Source organism: Schistocerca cancellata, chromosome 9, assembly GCF_023864275.1.
Source record: "Schistocerca cancellata isolate TAMUIC-IGC-003103 chromosome 9, iqSchCanc2.1, whole genome shotgun sequence".
In the NCBI taxonomy this organism is placed as follows: Eukaryota; Metazoa; Arthropoda; class Insecta; order Orthoptera; family Acrididae; genus Schistocerca; species Schistocerca cancellata.
Genome location: NC_064634.1, coordinates 184,451,044 through 184,468,718, shown reverse-complemented (window position 1 = coordinate 184,468,718; position 17,675 = coordinate 184,451,044). Strand labels below are relative to the sequence as shown.

Sequence of the window (17,675 nt, the reverse complement as noted above, 5' to 3'; positions counted from 1 at the left end):
CACACACACACACACACACACACACACACACACACACACACACACACACACACACACACACACACACACCGAGGCGGAAGTACAGAGGCAAAGATGTTGTTGAATGACAGGTGAGGTATGAGCGGCAGCAACTTGAAATTTGTGGAGGTTGAAGCCTGGTGGGTAACGGGAAGAGAGGATATACTGAAGGGCAAGTTATTATCTCCAGAGTCCTGATAGGTTGGTGTTAGTGGGAAGTATCCAGATAACCCGGATGGTGTAACACTGTGCCAAGATGTGCTGGCCGTGCACCAAGGCATGTTTAGCCACAGGGTGATCCTCATTACCAACAAACACTGTCTGCCTGTGTCCATTCATACAAATGGACAGTTTGTTGCTGGTCATTCCCACATAGAAAGCTTCACAGTGTAGGCAGGTCAGTTGGTAAATCACGTGGGTGCTTTCACACGTGGCTCTGCCTGTGATCGTGTACACCTTCCGGGTTACAGGACTGGAGTAAGTGGTGGTAGGAGGGTGCATGGGACAGGTTTTACACCGGGGGCAGTTACAAGGGTAGGAGCCAGAGGGTAGGGAAGGTGGTTTGGGGATTTCATAGGGATGAACCAAGAGGTTACGAAGGTTAGGTGGATGGAGGAAAGACACTCAACAACATCTTTGCCTCTGTACTTCCGCCTCGACTGACATTTCTGGCCAAACTCTTTGCCTTTACAAATGTCTGCTTGTGTTTGTATATGTGCGGATGGATGTGTGTGTGTGTGTGTGTGTGTGTGTGTGTGTGTGTGTGTGTGTGTGTGTGTGTGTGTGTGTGTGAGTGTACACCTGTCCTTTTTTCCCCCTAAGGTAAGTCTTTCCACTCCCGGGATTGGAATGACTCCTTACCCTCTCCTTTAAAACCCACATCCTTTCGTCTTTCCCTCTCCTTCCCTCTTTCCTGATGAAGCAACCGTAGGTTGCAAAAGCTTGAATTTGTGTGTGTGTTTGTGTTTATTTGTGTGTCTATCAACATACCAACACTTTCATTTGGTAAGTTACATCATCTTTGTTTTTAGATATATTTTTCCCACGTGGAATGTTTCCCTCTATTATATTCACTTTATATTATGTCCCACATGGTTTTAATTTTATTATTAGAGACATCAGTTCCTGATTTTATAGAAATACTCTTTGCCCTTCTTATAACTTTTTAAAGGATAGAGCAGTATAGTTTGTAATGTTTTTCCTTTTCTAGAATATAACTGGATTTGAGTGAGGCATACAGATCCTTTTCATTCTGTAGAAGGTTTTGATGCCCAAAGTTAACCAGTTTTTACTAGAATAGGTTTCATGTCTGAATCTGGCAGTCCTATTCGGAAAGGTTGCTTTGAATAGGCAGATAATTTCATTTAGAAAAGCAATATATTTGTCACTAACATTCTCAAAGAGCTCAAACTGGTCCCAATCATCTTCTTATAGGAAATTACAGAACATATTGATAAATTTGCATTAATTTATCTTAAAGTTTTACTGTAGGAATTGTTCTCACTAAGAGGGCTAACACTTTCAATTCAAAGTAGTTGACTATCATGGTTTGAGAGCCCATTTAATATATGTTTTACAGTTGTGTTTAGATTTCTGCTTCTGTTTAAGAAGATGTTGTCAATTTCATGAAATTTGCCGTGACTCCAGTGGATATGTAAGATTAACCAAACTGTATATTTAATGGGAACAACACAACATGGCTTTCAGAAATCCAATATCATATCATTGACATGGAAGTACTTCATGCGGCAATAACCAATATTTAGATTGGTGGAGGATCTTCCATGGTTCCCACAGGCAGAACAGCTAGTGTCAGTAATGAGGAAGGCAAAACTAAAGTAGAAGAAGAAAAGGAAGTTCATTTCAATTTAGCAGAATCTAGCTATGAGCAGGAGAAGATCCACAAAGAGAAAAGCAGGGAAATCAAAGCACATGTTTCCTATGCTCTGTTTTAGAAAAGTGTTTACCAACACCCCTTTTATACATTGGGACAGCTTTTTATAAATGATTGCTGTGAACTCACACTTAAACTGTGAATTCCATAGCCAACAAGGACAAATCTGTTCAGTGATATATGTGGGATGAAACTATTGTGGGCTGTGAAGGAAATGAAATACCTTTTCATATTCACAAGCTATGTGTTTGAGATCAGTATGTTCAGAGAGTCCTGCAGTTGCCAGAATAGCAATATTATTTTCTCAGCCACATTAATGAATATATTTCATGAGGAAAAACACTGTAGTAGTAAGTTTGATGATATTGATCATATGTTCCTGAAATCTGGTCACACTCATATAGAGGCCGACGCCATTCATGCATTTATCAAAAAAAGATACGCATAGGGATTGGAAATTTGATCAGATTAGGCCCAATAAAGGTACTGTAGCTTGAGTAGAATGATTTTCTTAATTTCAGCGAACTTTTTCATTGATGTTATGTTAACAGAAAATGAAAAATTTTGGGAGAATCTGTTAGGCTTAAGATAAAATGGTTGAATACAAGCATCATTCATGTAGAAATACATACTTCAAATTTTTGTTCAGTCTGCAACAGATATCCCAGATATTAAATCTAACAAAAATGGGTGAATCACGACTTGCAACCCAGACCCACAGAGTAGGACAGTTTTACCAGATCTTGTTACCAAACCATCCAGGAGACTGTGTAGAGAACTTACTGCATGAAAGTGATGATAAATAATGTTACAAGTGTTGTTTTGTCTCTCTCTACTATGGACAGATACACACAGTGACGGTTGCACAAAGAAGATGCCTGGAAATAACTCAATTTACAACATTATCTTGTTCTGTTTCTTTTTATTTATTTATTTATTTACACATCTAGTTCCATAGCACCAAACTGAGGAGCATGTCTCCAAGGTCATGGAATGTGTCAGTATATTAAATTACAACATAAAAGTAATAATAGATAAAATAAAACGTTTATGAATCCAAAAAAAGTCAACCGTAAGTTTAAGTAAACACAATTTCTCTTCATATCAAAATACAGGGATCAGAGTGAAATGAAAATGAGCAAATTTTAGTTACACAAGTATCTGATTTTATTACATTGTCTAAAACAGAAAAAAAGGCATATTTCATAATTAATAAATATCATAAAAACAACCAATGTCAGCAAAATTATAATTAAGAAAAGTGCTAGAGAACTTGTAAATAGCACAGATATTAGTATTTATAATCATATTTAATATAATCATAATCATATTTATTAGTGCAAAATATGAAACTGCAGAATAAATATTAACAGTAATAATGGCATTATAGCTTTCCTTGAAATTACAATGCCTAATTCTCCAAGTTAGATTTTTTGACATTGGTTATTCTTGTGTTAAGCCACAGAATTATGATTTCTACTCCACTTTTTTCCCTGAATCATTTGTTTATTTTCCTGTCTGTACTAGTAATTTCAACCACCCACTGATCATTGATCAACTCTCATTGTTTGAATGGTTTCAACCTTGAAAGTCCATGTCTCATTGCCATAAAACAAAACTGTTAACAGGTTCTCCCAGAAAATTTTGTTTCACACACAGAGAACACTCAATTTTGAACACCCTCTTCTGTGTAATGTTTTTTCCCACTGCCTACCCAGTAGCTGTCTTCAGCTAGATACAGACTCGTCATCCAATTTTCTGACTTCATCATTAATCTGCACTATTTTCTCAATACCATACCTCAATTTAGTCATACTGTAATCGATTTAAGCTTCCTTTCAAACTTGCTCTGTATTAAGTTCCTCCATTTGTTGTTTAAAGTTACCTACAGCAAATGCAAACAGTACAATGCCATCACCAAAATCAAGTTGGTTCAGGTATGTTCCATTTATACATATTCCATCTTTGTTGTGTCAGCTTAAAGCTCTGAGAACCTCCTGTTAGAGTATTTCTGGTGATATTTAATATCCTCCCTCTTTCTGTGCTAAATTTCTTGTGGGAACTGAAGCATTAAAATATGTATGAGTGTTTTTTGGTACATTTAGTTATTCTTAATCAGCATCTTGTTTCTCCAAGACAAGTACACAAATCATAGAAATCAAGCTGGTTCAGGTATTTTTCCACAATCTATTAATATTAGACAAAATGGTGATTTATTCTTGCGACTCCATTGCATGTGTGTGAGCACATGCGTGTGTGTGCCCTATTAGCTCTGAGAAAGGATTTGTCTGAAAGCTTAGCACCTTGTTTGTATGCCTACAGACTACTCAGTGTCTCAACTATATGGTGAGTTGTTACCTTTACTCCTTCCATCATTTATTAACATCAGTCTTCTGTAAGAACTATTCTGTGGTTAATGTTTATGGCGGCTCATTGTCACACTGTTGTTGTTCTTCACTGCTTGCTTTTCAATATACTAACCATGAAAGTAGCACCAACTGTGAATCTTTGATACATTGTCACAGTAATTATCCTTATTGTCTTTATGACATAAATTAGTGATGACATGTGGTGCCCTTATAATTCCTGAGTTAGAAATTTCTAGGATAGTTCCATTAATTTTTTCCTAATACTTGGTTTGAGAAAGTTTGATACTCAAATTGTTATGTACGTGTAAAATATAATTTAAGTACATTAATACAGTTTATATTATGTAAAGTGTCCATGAAAATGTGAGTGGATCCTGCTCACTAACTTGTACTTTTATTAAAGGGTAGTAGAAAAAAATCATTCAACCTTTCCCATTATATATATATATATATATATATATATATATATATATATATATATATACACACACCTAAAAACAAAGATGATGTGACTTACCAAATGAAAGTGCTGGCAGGTCGACAGACACACAAACGAACACAAACATACACACAAAATTCAAGCTTTCGCAACAAACTGTTGCCTCATCAGGAAAGAGGGAAGGAGAGGGAAAGACGAAAGAATGTGGGTTTTATCGGAGAGGGTAAGGAGTCATTCCAGTCCCGGGAGCGGGAAGACTTACCACAAACATACACACAAAATTCTAGCTTTCGCAACAAACGGTTGCTTCATCAGGAAAGAGGGAAGAAGAGGGAAAGACGAAAGGATTTGGGTTTTAAGGGAGAGGGTAAGGAGTCATTCCAATCCCGGGAGCGGAAAGACTTACCTTAGGGGGAAAAAAGGACGGGTATACACTCGCACACACACACATATCCATCCACACATATACAGGCCTTTACAAATGTCTGCTTGTGTCTGTATATGCGGATGGATATGTGTGTGTGTGTGCGAGTGTATACTTGTCCTTTTTTCCCCCTAAGGTAAGTCTTTCCGCTCCCGGGATTGGAATGACTCCTTACCCTCTCCCTTAAAACCCAAATCCTTTCGTCTTTCCCTCTCCTTCCCTTTTTCCTGATGAAGCAACCGTTTGTTGCGAAAGCTAGAATTTTGTGTGTATGTTTGTGTGTCTATCGACCTGCCAGCGCTTTTGTTTGGTAAGTCTCATCATCTTTCTTTTTAGATATATTTTTTCCACGTGGAATGTTTCCCTATATATATATATATATATATATATATATATATATATATATATAAAAAGAAAGATGATGAGACTTACCCAACAAAAGCGCTGGCAGGTCGATAGACACAAAAATAAACACAAACATACACACAAAACTCTAGCTTTCGCAACCAACGGTTGCCTCGTCAGGAAAGAGGGAAGGAGAAGGAAAGACAAAAGGATTGGGTTTTAAGGGAGAGGGTAAGGAGTCATTCCAATCCCGGGAGCGGAAAGACTTACCTTAGGGGGAAAAAAGGACAGGTTTACACTCGCACACACACACATATCCATCCACACATACACAGACACAAGCAGACATATATATATATATATATATATATATATATATATATATATATATATATATATATATATATATATATATATAGTTATAATAGAAGGAAACATTCCATGAAGGAAATATATACCTAAAAAACAAAGATGATGTGACTTACCAAATGAAAGTGCTGGCAGGTCGACAGACACACAAACGAACACAAACATACACACAAAATTCAAGCTTTCGCAACAAACTGTTGCCTCATCAGGAAAGAGGGAAGGAGAGGGAAAGACGAAAGGATGTGGGTTTTAAGGGAGAAGGATTGAGAGGCAAGGCTGGAAGTCAGAAATTCCTGGAAGGTTTGGAGAGGGTGATTTTGAGGAAGAGGAGGTGGGTCCCGCTGTGACAGAGGACAGAACTGTTCCAGGCAAGGTTCAATTTGGATAGTGTCTTGGGGAGTTGGATCATTAGGGGTAGGATTAGGATCATTTTTCTTCGTGGCAAAGTGATACTTCCAGCAGAGAGTACGAGTGTAGGATAGTAAATCTTTGACGAGGGCTGTTTGGTTGAATCTGGGAGTGGGGCTGAAGGTGAGGCCTTTGGATAGGACAGAGGTTTCGGATTGGGAGAGAGGTTTGGAGGAAAGGTTAACTACTGAATTAGGGTGTTGTGGTGCCAGATTGTGTTGATCGGAATTTTGAGGTTTTGGAGGGAGTGGAGCTGGAAGTGGGAGATTGAGTAGATGGGAGAGACTGGGTTTGTGTGCAATGAGAGGTGGTTGAGGTTTGCTGGAAAGGTTGTGAAGGGTGAGTGAGTTGCCTTTCCGGAGGTGGGAAACCAGGAGATTGGATAGTTTTTTGAGGTGAAGGGTGGCATGCTGTTCTAATTGGCGGTTGGCCTGTAGGAAGGATTGAGAGGCAAGGCTGGAAGTCAGAAATTCCTGGAAGGTTTGGAGAGGGTGATTTTGAGGAAGAGGAGGTGGGTCCCTCTTTCCTGATGAGGCAACAGTTTGTTGCGAAAGCTTGAATTTTGTGTGTATGTTTGTGTTCGTTTGTGTGTCTGTCGACCTGCCAGCACTTTCATTTGGTAAGTCACATCATCTTTGTGTTTTAGGTATATATATATATATATATATATATATATATATATATATATATATATATATATGGTTATAATAGAAGGAAACATTCCACGAAGGAAAAATATATCTAAAAACAAAGATGATGTGACTTACCAAATGAAAGTGCTGGCAGGTCGACAGACACACAAACGAACACAAACATACACACAAAATTCAAGCTTTCGCAACAAACTGTTGCCTCATCAGGAAAGAGGGAAGGAGAGGGAAAGACGAAAGGATGTGGGTTTTAAGGGAGAGGGTAAGGAGTCATTCCAGTCCCGGGAGCGGAAAGACTTACCTTAGGGGGAAAAAAGGACGGGTACTCACTCGCACACACACACATATCCATCCACACATATACAGACACAAGCAGACATATTAAAAGACAAAGAGTTTGGGCAGAGATGTCAGTCGAGGCAGAAGTGCAGAGGCAAAGATGTTGTTGAATGACAGGTGAGGTATGAGTGGCGGCAACTTGAAATTAGCGGAGATTGAGGCCTGGTGGATAACGGGAAGAGAGGATATGTTGAAGAGCAAGTTCCCATCTCCGGAGTTCGGATAGGTTGGTATTAGTAGGAAGTATCCAGATAACCCGGACGGTGTAACACTGCGCCAAGATGTGCTGGTCATGCACCAAGGCATGTTTAGCCACAGGGTGATCCTCATTACCAACAAACACTGTCTGCCTGTGTCCATTCATGCGAATGGACAGTTTGTTGCTGGTCATTCCCACATAGAATGCATCACAGTGTAGGCAGGTCAGTTGGTAGATCACGTGGGTGCTTTCACACGTGGCTCTGCCTTTGATTGTGTACACCTTCCGGGTTACAGGACTGGAGTAGGTGGTGGTGGGAGGGTGCATGGGACAGGTTTTACACCGGGGGCGGTTACAAGGGTAGGAGCCAGAGGGTAGGGAAGGTGGTTTGGGGATTTCATGGGGATGAACTAAGAGGTTACATAGGTTAGGTGGACGGCGGAAAGACACTCTTGGTGGAGTGGGGAGGATTTCATGAAGGATGGATCTCATTTCAGGGCAGGATTTGAGGAAGTCGTATCCCTGCTGGAGAGCCACATTCAGAATCTGATCCAGTCCCGGAAAGTATCCTGTCACAAGTGGGGCACTTTTGTGGTTCTTCTGTGGGAGGTTCTGGGTTTGAGAGGATGAGGAAGTGGCTCTGGTTATTTGCTTCTGTACCAGGTCGGGAGGGTAGTTGCGGGATGCGAAAGCTGTTATCAGGTTGTTGGTGTAATGCTTCAGGGATTCCGGACTGGAGCAGATTCGTTTGCCACGAAGACCTAGGCTGTAGGGAAGGGACCGTTTGATGTGGAATGGGTGGCAGCTGTCGTAATGGAGGTACTGTTGCTTGTTGGTGGGTTTGATGTGGACGGACGTGTGAAGCTGGCCATTGGACAGGTGAAGGTCAACATCAAGGAAAGTGGCATGGGATTTGGAGTAGTACCAGGTGAATCTGATGGAACCAAAGGAGTTGAGGTTGGAGAGGAAATTCTGGAGTTCTTCTTCACTGTGAGTCCAGATCATGAAGATGTCATCAATAAATCTGTACCAAACTTTGGGTTGGCAGGCCTGGGTAACCAAGAAGGCTTCCTCTAAGCGACCCATGAATAGGTTGGCGTACGAGGGGGCCATCCTGGTACCCATGGCTGTTCCCTTTAATTGTTGGTATGTCTGGTTTTCAAAAGTGAAGAAGTTGTGGGTCAGGATGAAGCTGGCTAAGGTAATGAGGAAAGAGGTTTTAGGTAGGGTGGCAGGTGATCGGCGTGAAAGGAAGTGCTCCATCGCAGCGAGGCCCTGGACGTGCGGGATATTTGTGTATAAGGAAGTGGCATCAATGGTGACAAGGATGGTTTCTGGGGGTAACGGACTGGGTAAGGATTCCAGGCGTTCGAGAAAGTGGTTGGTGTCTTTGATGAAGGATGGGAGACTGCATGTAATGGGTTGAAGGTGTTGATCCACGTAGGCAGAGATACGTTCTGTGGGGGCTTGGTAACCAGCTACAATGGGGCGGCCGGGATGATTGGGTTTGTGAATTTTAGAAAGAAGGTAGAAGGTAGGGGTGCGGGGTGTCGGTGGGGTCAGGAGGTTGATGGAGTCAGGTGAAAGGTTTTGTAGGGGGCCTAAGGTTCTGAGGATTCCTTGAAGCTCTGCCTGGACATCAGGAATGGGATTACCTTGGCAAACTTTGTATGTGGTGTTGTCTGAAAGCTGACGCAGTCCCTCAGCCACATACTCCCGACGATCAAGTACCACGGTCATGGAACCCTTGTCCGCCGGAAGAATGACGATGGACCGGTCAGCCTTCAGATCACGGATAGCCTGGGCTTCAGCAGTGGTGATGTTTGGAGTAGGATTAAGGTTTTTTAAGAAGGATTGAGAGGCAAGGCTGGAAGTCAGAAATTCCTGGAAGGTTTGGAGAGGGTGATTTTGAGGAAGAGGAGGTGGGTCCCGCTGTGATGGAGGACGGAACTGTTCCAGGCAGGGTTCAATTTGGATAGTGTCTTAGGGGGTTGGATCATTAGGGGTAGGATTAGGATCATTTTTCTTCGTGGCAAAGTGATACTTCCAGCAGAGAGTACGAGTGTAGGACAGTAAATCTTTGACGAGGGCTGTTTGGCTGAATCTGGGAGTGGGGCTGAAGGTGAGGCCTTTGGATAGGACAGAGGTTTCGGATTGGGAGAGAGGTTTGGAGGAAAGGTTAACTACTGAATTAGGGTGTTGTGGTGCCAGATTGTGTTGATCGGAATTTTGAGGTTTTGGAGGGAGTGGAGCTGGAAGTGGGAGATTGAGTAGATGGGAGAGACTGGGTTTGTGTGCAATGAGAGGTGGTTGAGGTTTGCTGGAAAGGTTGTGAAAGGTGAGTGAGTTGCCTTTCCGGAGGTGGGAAACCAGGAGATTGGATAGTTTTTTGAGGTGAAGGGTGGCATGCTGTTCTAATTGGCGGTTGGCCTGTAGGAGGATGCTCTGAATAGCCGGTGTGGATGTGGGAGAGGAAAGATTGAGGACTTTTATTAAGGATAGGAGTTGACGGGTGTGTTCATTGGCTGAGTTGATGTGTAGGTGAAGGATTAGGTGGGTGAGGGCAATGGATTGTTCAGTTTGGAACTGGTATAGGGACTGATGGAAAGAAGGGTTGCAGCCAGAGATGGGAACTTTAAGTGTGAGGCCTTTGGGGATTATGCCAAATGTCAGACAAGCCTGAGAAAATAGAATATGTGAGCGTAATCTGGCTAGGGTGAAGGCATGTTTGCGGAGGGAATGTAAATAAAACTTAATGGGGTCGTTGTGGGGGTGTTGTGAGGGTGACATGGTATTAGAAGGTGGAAAGTTTAACATGAGGTTGAAATGAAAAAGAAAAATAGAAATATATGGGGAGAGAGAAAGGTGAACTAGAAAGCAATTGGAGATCTGGTATGAAAAAAGGCGAAAAAGTGTTGGTTAAGTTGATCTTGTATTGAACTTGGGTTGGTAGACAGCGATATGCAAAAAGGTTAGGTGGTTGTGTTGCCGCTAAATCACGTTAAAGGACGGAGAAATTCGGGAAAATTTCGAGAAAATTTCGAAAAAACGTATTAAAGGAGTGGTGTTGTGGTGAAAGATTACGAAAATGGGGCTAACAATTGTAGAAAAAACCTGTGGGGGGCGGCTAAAATGACGTTAAAGGACGGAGAAATTCGGGAAAATTTCGAGAAAATTTCGAAAAAACGTATTAAAGGAGTGGTGTTGTGGTGAAAGATTACGAAAATGGGGCTAACAATTGTAGAAAAAATGACGTTAAAACCTGTGGGGAGCGGCTAAAATGATCAGTGATGTGCGAAAAACGGAAGTGGAAATAAAGTTAAAGTTATTAGAACTAGCCGAAATGGTTGTTAAATACGTGAAAGCAGCTGTTATTGAACTAGAAACGGTGGATTTTATAGCAGCGGTAGTGTTGAAAGCGGAAAATAAAATCTTTTGGTTATGGTTGGGAAGTGGGTTACGTATTGTTGAGCATATTTATGGCGGGATAAAATTGTATGGTAGATTACGGTAAAAGGGGAAGGTGAATACAAAGTGAAACTACTGGTAAAAACAGAAAGAGAAAATAAAGAGAAAAAAGAGAAATAAGACGACAGGAAAGATTCCGAAATGCAAAGGCGACAATAACAAACGTAATTGTTGGGTCAAATTAATGATATGGTTATAATAGAAGGAAACATTCCACGAAGGAAAAATATATCTAAAAACAAAGATGATGTGACTTACCAAATGAAAGTGCTGGCAGGTCGACAGACACACAAACGAACACAAACATACACACAAAATTCAAGCTTTCGCAACAAACTGTTGCCTCATCAGCCAAACAGCCCTCGTCAAAGATTTACTGTCCTACACTCGTACTCTCTGCTGGAAGTATCACTTTGCCACGAAGAAAAATGATCCTAATCCTACCCCTAATGATCCAACCCCCCAAGACACTATCCAAATTGAACCCTGCCTGGAACAGTTCCGTCCTCCGTCACAGCGGGACCCACCTCCTCTTCCTCAAAATCACCCTCTCCAAACCTTCCAGGAATTTCTGACTTCCAGCCTTGCCTCTCAATCCTTCTTAAAAAACCTTAATCCTACTCCAAACATCACCACTGCTGAAGCCCAGGCTATCCGTGATCTGAAGGCTGACCGGTCCATCGTCATTCTTCCGGCGGACAAGGGTTCCACGACCGTGGTACTTGATCGTCGGGAGTATGTGGCTGAGGGACTGCGTCAGCTTTCAGACAACACCACATACAAAGTTTGCCAAGGTAATCCCATTCCTGATGTCCAGGCAGAGCTTCAAGGAATCCTCAGAACCTTAGGCCCCCTGCAAAACCTTTCACCTGACTCCATCAACCTCCTGACCCCACCGACACCCCGCACCCCTACCTTCTACCTTCTTCCTAAAATTCACAAACCCAATCATCCCGGCCGCCCCATTGTAGCTGGTTACCAAGCCCCCACAGAACGTATCTCTGCCTACGTGGATCAACACCTTCAACCCATTACATGCAGTCTCCCATCCTTCATCAAAGACACCAACCACTTTCTCGAACGCCTGGAATCCTTACCCAGTCCGTTACCCCCAGAAACCATCCTTGTCACCATTGATGCCACTTCCTTATACACAAATATCCCGCACGTCCAGGGCCTCGCTGCGATGGAGCACTTCCTTTCACGCCGATCACCTGCCACCCTACCTAAAACCTCTTTCCTCATTACCTTAGCCAGCTTCATCCTGACCCACAACTTCTTCACTTTTGAAAACCAGACATACCAACAATTAAAGGGAACAGCCATGGGTACCAGGATGGCCCCCTCGTACGCCAACCTATTCATGGGTCGCTTAGAGGAAGCCTTCTTGGTTACCCAGGCCTGCCAACCCAAAGTTTGGTACAGATTTATTGATGACATCTTCATGATCTGGACTCACAGTGAAGAAGAACTCCAGAATTTCCTCTCCAACCTCAACTCCTTTGGTTCCATCAGATTCACCTGGTACTACTCCAAATCCCATGCCACTTTCCTTGATGTTGACCTTCACCTGTCCAATGGCCAGCTTCACACGTCCGTCCACATCAAACCCACCAACAAGCAACAGTACCTCCATTACGACAGCTGCCACCCATTCCACATCAAACGGTCCCTTCCCTACAGCCTAGGTCTTCGTGGCAAACGAATCTGCTCCAGTCCGGAATCCCTGAAGCATTACACCAACAACCTGACAACAGCTTTCGCATCCCACAACTACCCTCCCGACCTGGTACAGAAGCAAATAACCAGAGCCACTTCCTCATCCTCTCAAACCCAGAACCTCCCACAGAAGAACCACAAAAGTGCCCCACTTGTGACAGGATACTTTCCGGGACTGGATCAGATTCTGAATGTGGCTCTCCAGCAGGGATACAACTTCCTCAAATCCTGCCCTGAAATGAGATCCATCCTTCATGAAATCCTCCCCACTCCACCAAGAGTGTCTTTCCGCCGTCCACCTAACCTACGTAACCTCTTAGTTCATCCCCATGAAATCCCCAAACCACCTTCCCTACCCTCTGGCTCCTACCCTTGTAACCGCCCCCGGTGTAAAACCTGTCCCATGCACCCTCCCACCACCACCTACTCCAGTCCTGTAACCCGGAAGGTGTACACAATCAAAGGCAGAGCCACGTGTGAAAGCACCCACGTGATCTACCAACTGACCTGCCTACACTGTGATGCATTCTATGTGGGAATGACCAGCAACAAACTGTCCATTCGCATGAATGGACACAGGCAGACAGTGTTTGTTGGTAATGAGGATCACCCTGTGGCTAAACATGCCTTGGTGCATGACCAGCACATCTTGGCGCAGTGTTACACCGTCCGGGTTATCTGGATACTTCCTACTAATACCAACCTATCCGAACTCCGGAGATGGGAACTTGCTCTTCAACATATCCTCTCTTCCCGTTATCCACCAGGCCTCAATCTCCGCTAATTTCAAGTTGCCGCCACTCATACCTCACCTGTCACTCAACAACATCTTTGCCTCTGCACTTCTGCCTCGCCTGACATCTCTGCCCAAACTCTTTGTCTTTTAATATGTCTGCTTGTGTCTGTATATGTGTGGATGGATATGTGTGTGTGTGCGAGTGAGTACCCGTCCTTTTTTCCCCCTAAGGTAAGTCTTTCCGCTCCCGGGACTGGAATGACTCCTTACCCTCTCCCTTAAAACCCACATCCTTTCGTCTTTCCCTCTCCTTCCCTCTTTCCTGATGAGGCAACAGTTTGTTGCGAAAGCTTGAATTTTGTGTGTATGTTTGTGTTCGTTTGTGTGTCTGTCGACCTGCCAGCACTTTCATTTGGTATATATATATATATATATATATATAACATAATGAAATAGGCCTATGTTTTTTATTTACATCATTATGTCTGCCATTAAACAGTTTCTGAGCTCTATCCATGTGCATGCATTTAGTTAGAAGTGTATTTGTTCTATTGTTTGTCTTTTGCCATTCATTATATGAGTGGCTATTTTTATTACATTTGTGCTTCTTCAGGAATGTTGTTTGTATAAATAGTAACAACATATTCAAGAATGGAGGGCGTCATTTGTCCCACCCTTGAGTGTCACTAATAATGAGAGCTCCAAATAACAGATTTGCATGATTGGAGCTCAAAGTACCAAATAAGACCAAATTTCATAATATCTGTTGTGTATATCTTAAGTTACCATTTCTTTCCCCAAAAATGGCCACAATGAGTATTTCTGCTTATGTCAATATATCTCTTAGAAGATTGAAAGATATCCCCTAAACGAAAGAATGCTACTCTGTCTGGTTCTAATAACATAATGTGTTATTGTTTCTGTTGTTAGATCCATTTTCATAAAACAGCAGACAATTATGATGCACTGTATGAGCATTTACCACGAGAATGCCTTCCTTCTGATTTTGGAGGGCAACTGGCTAGCTTAAATGAGTTACAGGGTGAGTACAAAAATAATCATTACATACTACTGAGGAATAAAAGGATAGAGCAGGAAGACAAAAAAGTAAAAACTGAATTATTGCAGAAATAAAGCAAGTGTCTGTAATTACTGTAAAATGATAAGAGATATCTTTTAACATTACTTGAAACACTGAACATTCAGAAAGAAAGGAAATGACAGCTCTGAGCAAGTAAATTTGTATAGTTATTTTATTTGTTTCCACAAGTGATTAACATCCACAATGACATCATGGAAGACAAAGTAGTTCCTGTTGTACTTATAATGACTAATCTCCTTTCCACTACTTACCCCCTCCCCTCTCTGCATCTTCTCTCCTACCCTCCGTCTAAACTGCAATACTTCACTGTTTGCCACTCCCACCATACTATCCCTCCTCCTCCCCACCCCAGCCTCCTCCGTACCCCTACCCAGTCGCCACTCCCACCATGCACTGGTGCTGGTCCTCGCAGTGTAGTCTCAGCTCTCTGAGACTTCAGATGTGTGTGCAAGTTGCGCTTGCGTGAGTGTGTGGTGTGCGTGTGTGTGTGTGTTTTTCTACTGCTGACAAAGGCCTTAATGGCTGAAAGCTATGATTGTGTGAATCTTTTTGTTGTGCCTATTGCGGCTCAGCATCTCTGCTATATGGTGAGTAGCAACTTTCCTTCTCTCGTATTGTTACAAAGACTGAAAATCTGATTCACATGTCAAAGTAAAGTGTAATAGTAGTTAATGCTACTTCATTTGTTATTAGAGTTGTTATTTGTTTTCTATAAATGATTATATAACAATTCCTTTCTCTAAAAACCCAAGGAAGGTGTCAATCCACCGATAGAGAAAAATGATAAAGAATTATTAATTCAGTTTTCATTTTTGTATTTCTTGTAGATACAAAATTATTATTAAAGATTATTATTAGAACTTCACATATCTATGGCATGTAAAAGTGAGAGTGATGACATGTTATATTTGTGGAAAGGAGGGAGTGGAGGAAGGGAAGACATAGACAGTAACAAACTGTGATCTCCCCACACCAGAACTAAATGCTGAAACTATGCCTGTAGAACAGAGGAAGACAGAGCTAATAGAAATATTTGATTTATAAACAATATGATGAAATGTTCACATACCCAAAATGCATGATTGAAAGTAATGAAATAGTAGGTAACTGATTATGGGTTGGGGGGGAAGGGGAGACACCAAGGCTAGGGGCAAGATCTGAAGCGAAGTGAATGTGCAACAGAGGTGAAGATTCATGTAATGTGGATTACCATCAATAAAATTCAGAGTGAGACCCAGATGGTAAGGCTTGTGATGCAAATATTGAAGTTGAGTGTGTTTTGTTCAATGGCATGATCTCCCATCGACCAGTGAACTTTGATCTTTGCCATTGTTTGAAGTCAGCCATTCATTCCAGTGGATGACTACATGACGGTCACACTCATAACTAGATTTTAAGATGCTACAGTGTAGTCTATATTGATATGACTGTGTTCTGAGTGGCCCTTTCTCACAGGATGTAAGATACACCAGTGGTTTGATTAGTACATGATCTGCTGGGTCTGTTTATATGACTAGTATTGCATGTGGGATGATTAGCTTTACATGTGATATGCTGAAACTTCTGAATGGTCTAATATATTTCACCGACATTGATTTTATCTATAATTGTGACAGTTTTCAACTGAGCTGGCATAGTAAAGTTGAAAACTGATTTGTTAATTGATAAAAAATATTACAAAATATGCAAATGGTTTATTTTTCTTTGTAGTTATTTTAATTAATTTGATGACTTTTACATTTATTATTCAGTTCATTTTTGTATCTAATTAATTTTCATTTCCTTATCTAATTATTTTTGTAATATCCTTGCAATGTTTCATTTTCTTAGTGAACTAGAAGTAAGCTTAAGCCTTATGACACCATAACAGTGGTCTTATTCATTCTTAACTAATAATTTTTTTTTGTCTTCCAGAACAAAACATTGAGAGACTGCGGGCCCTAGTTCCTTTTTTCAAAGAAGATGAAAGCATGAGGTTAAATAAATCCAAAGCTATGGATGAACCACCAGAACCTGTTACACTGGATGCACTGGAACTGGACTGACCACAATTAGATTACTGTACATCTCTGTACTTAACATTTTATTAACAATCATCTGTGATCTTACCTGCTATACTTAAGGGAACAAACCTGTAGGAATGTGTTTTATACTATGTGCAATTTGCTTTAAGAATGATGTTGAGAAAGTGAGGAAAATGTAGAAGCAGATACCTGTCAGAAGTACTGGGGGTTCCATATTCAAATAAAAAGATCAAAGGAATATTTATTGCTCCCCTGATCTACATTTAGCAGTAAATTTTGTTGCATACGTCACATTAATTTGTCTCAGATGATCAGCAGGGGTGGTATGATATTTTCTGGAGATATAAGATGTTTGTTAGTTATTGCTCAAATTAAAGGATTCTGTTTGAGTTTAGGCAATCTGATAACATTCAAAATTCTGGATACATATCATTGAACATGTTAAGAGTTCCAAACTCTCACTACCTGCACTAAGAAGAAGTTTTTGTCTTATATAAATAACAGTGATAACGGTAGCTATTATCGTCCAATAAAATCATGTACTGTACATTGTATCAGTATTTTATGAACCAACTGTCCCGTTTTGTAATGACCATGTTGTGAAGGACGTGTTAAACCTAATCTTCATTGTTAACCTACCTGTAACTAGAATGTCATGAGAAGCAGATAAGAGTGTTATGCTGTCAACTGTTTAGCATTAGTGTATTGAGCAGCTGCATTTTGTTCTACTATATGGCATAATAGAAAGACAACTTGATGTGCATTTGTATCACAAAATGAGAATCATATCTGTTACATTACTCTTCATACCTGTCTCATGGTTACCTGTACTGAACAATATTCAGCCTCATCACTTTATGTAGAAAAATGCCCTTGCCACATTATGGTGAAGAATACTGAATACTCTCTCCCCATCCACCAGAAAATAGATGAAAATACTTCAGTGAAACTAAGATCTCATAAATCTGCTTAGAATAAAACCTAAGAATAAGATAACCAGTCTTTTTGTATCTGACAAAGTGCAGAGACACTTGGCCTTATTAACATCCATGATTACTTATGCAGAACTGGCTGACTTCAATCTCTCTCACACCACCTGGATCAAATTTAACAGGACATACTGTACTGTAGGAAGATGATATGATGCTCTATACCAATGGAGCCTGTTGAGC

General features: G+C 41.2%; 1 protein-coding gene across 1 annotated transcript in view; it reads left to right on the top strand.

Moving 5' to 3' along the window:
• Positions 1-16,626, top strand: part of LOC126100861 (alpha-tocopherol transfer protein-like) — a 175,825-nt gene extending 159,199 nt beyond the window's left edge. The window contains exons 7-8 of the mRNA XM_049911528.1: positions 14,308-14,419; positions 16,394-16,626. Of these exons, the coding sequence (XP_049767485.1) occupies positions 14,308-14,419; positions 16,394-16,524 (243 nt within the window). The 3' untranslated portion in view covers positions 16,525-16,626. The remainder of the gene's footprint in view (positions 1-14,307; positions 14,420-16,393) is intronic.
• Positions 16,627-17,675: the final 1,049 nt, after the last annotated feature.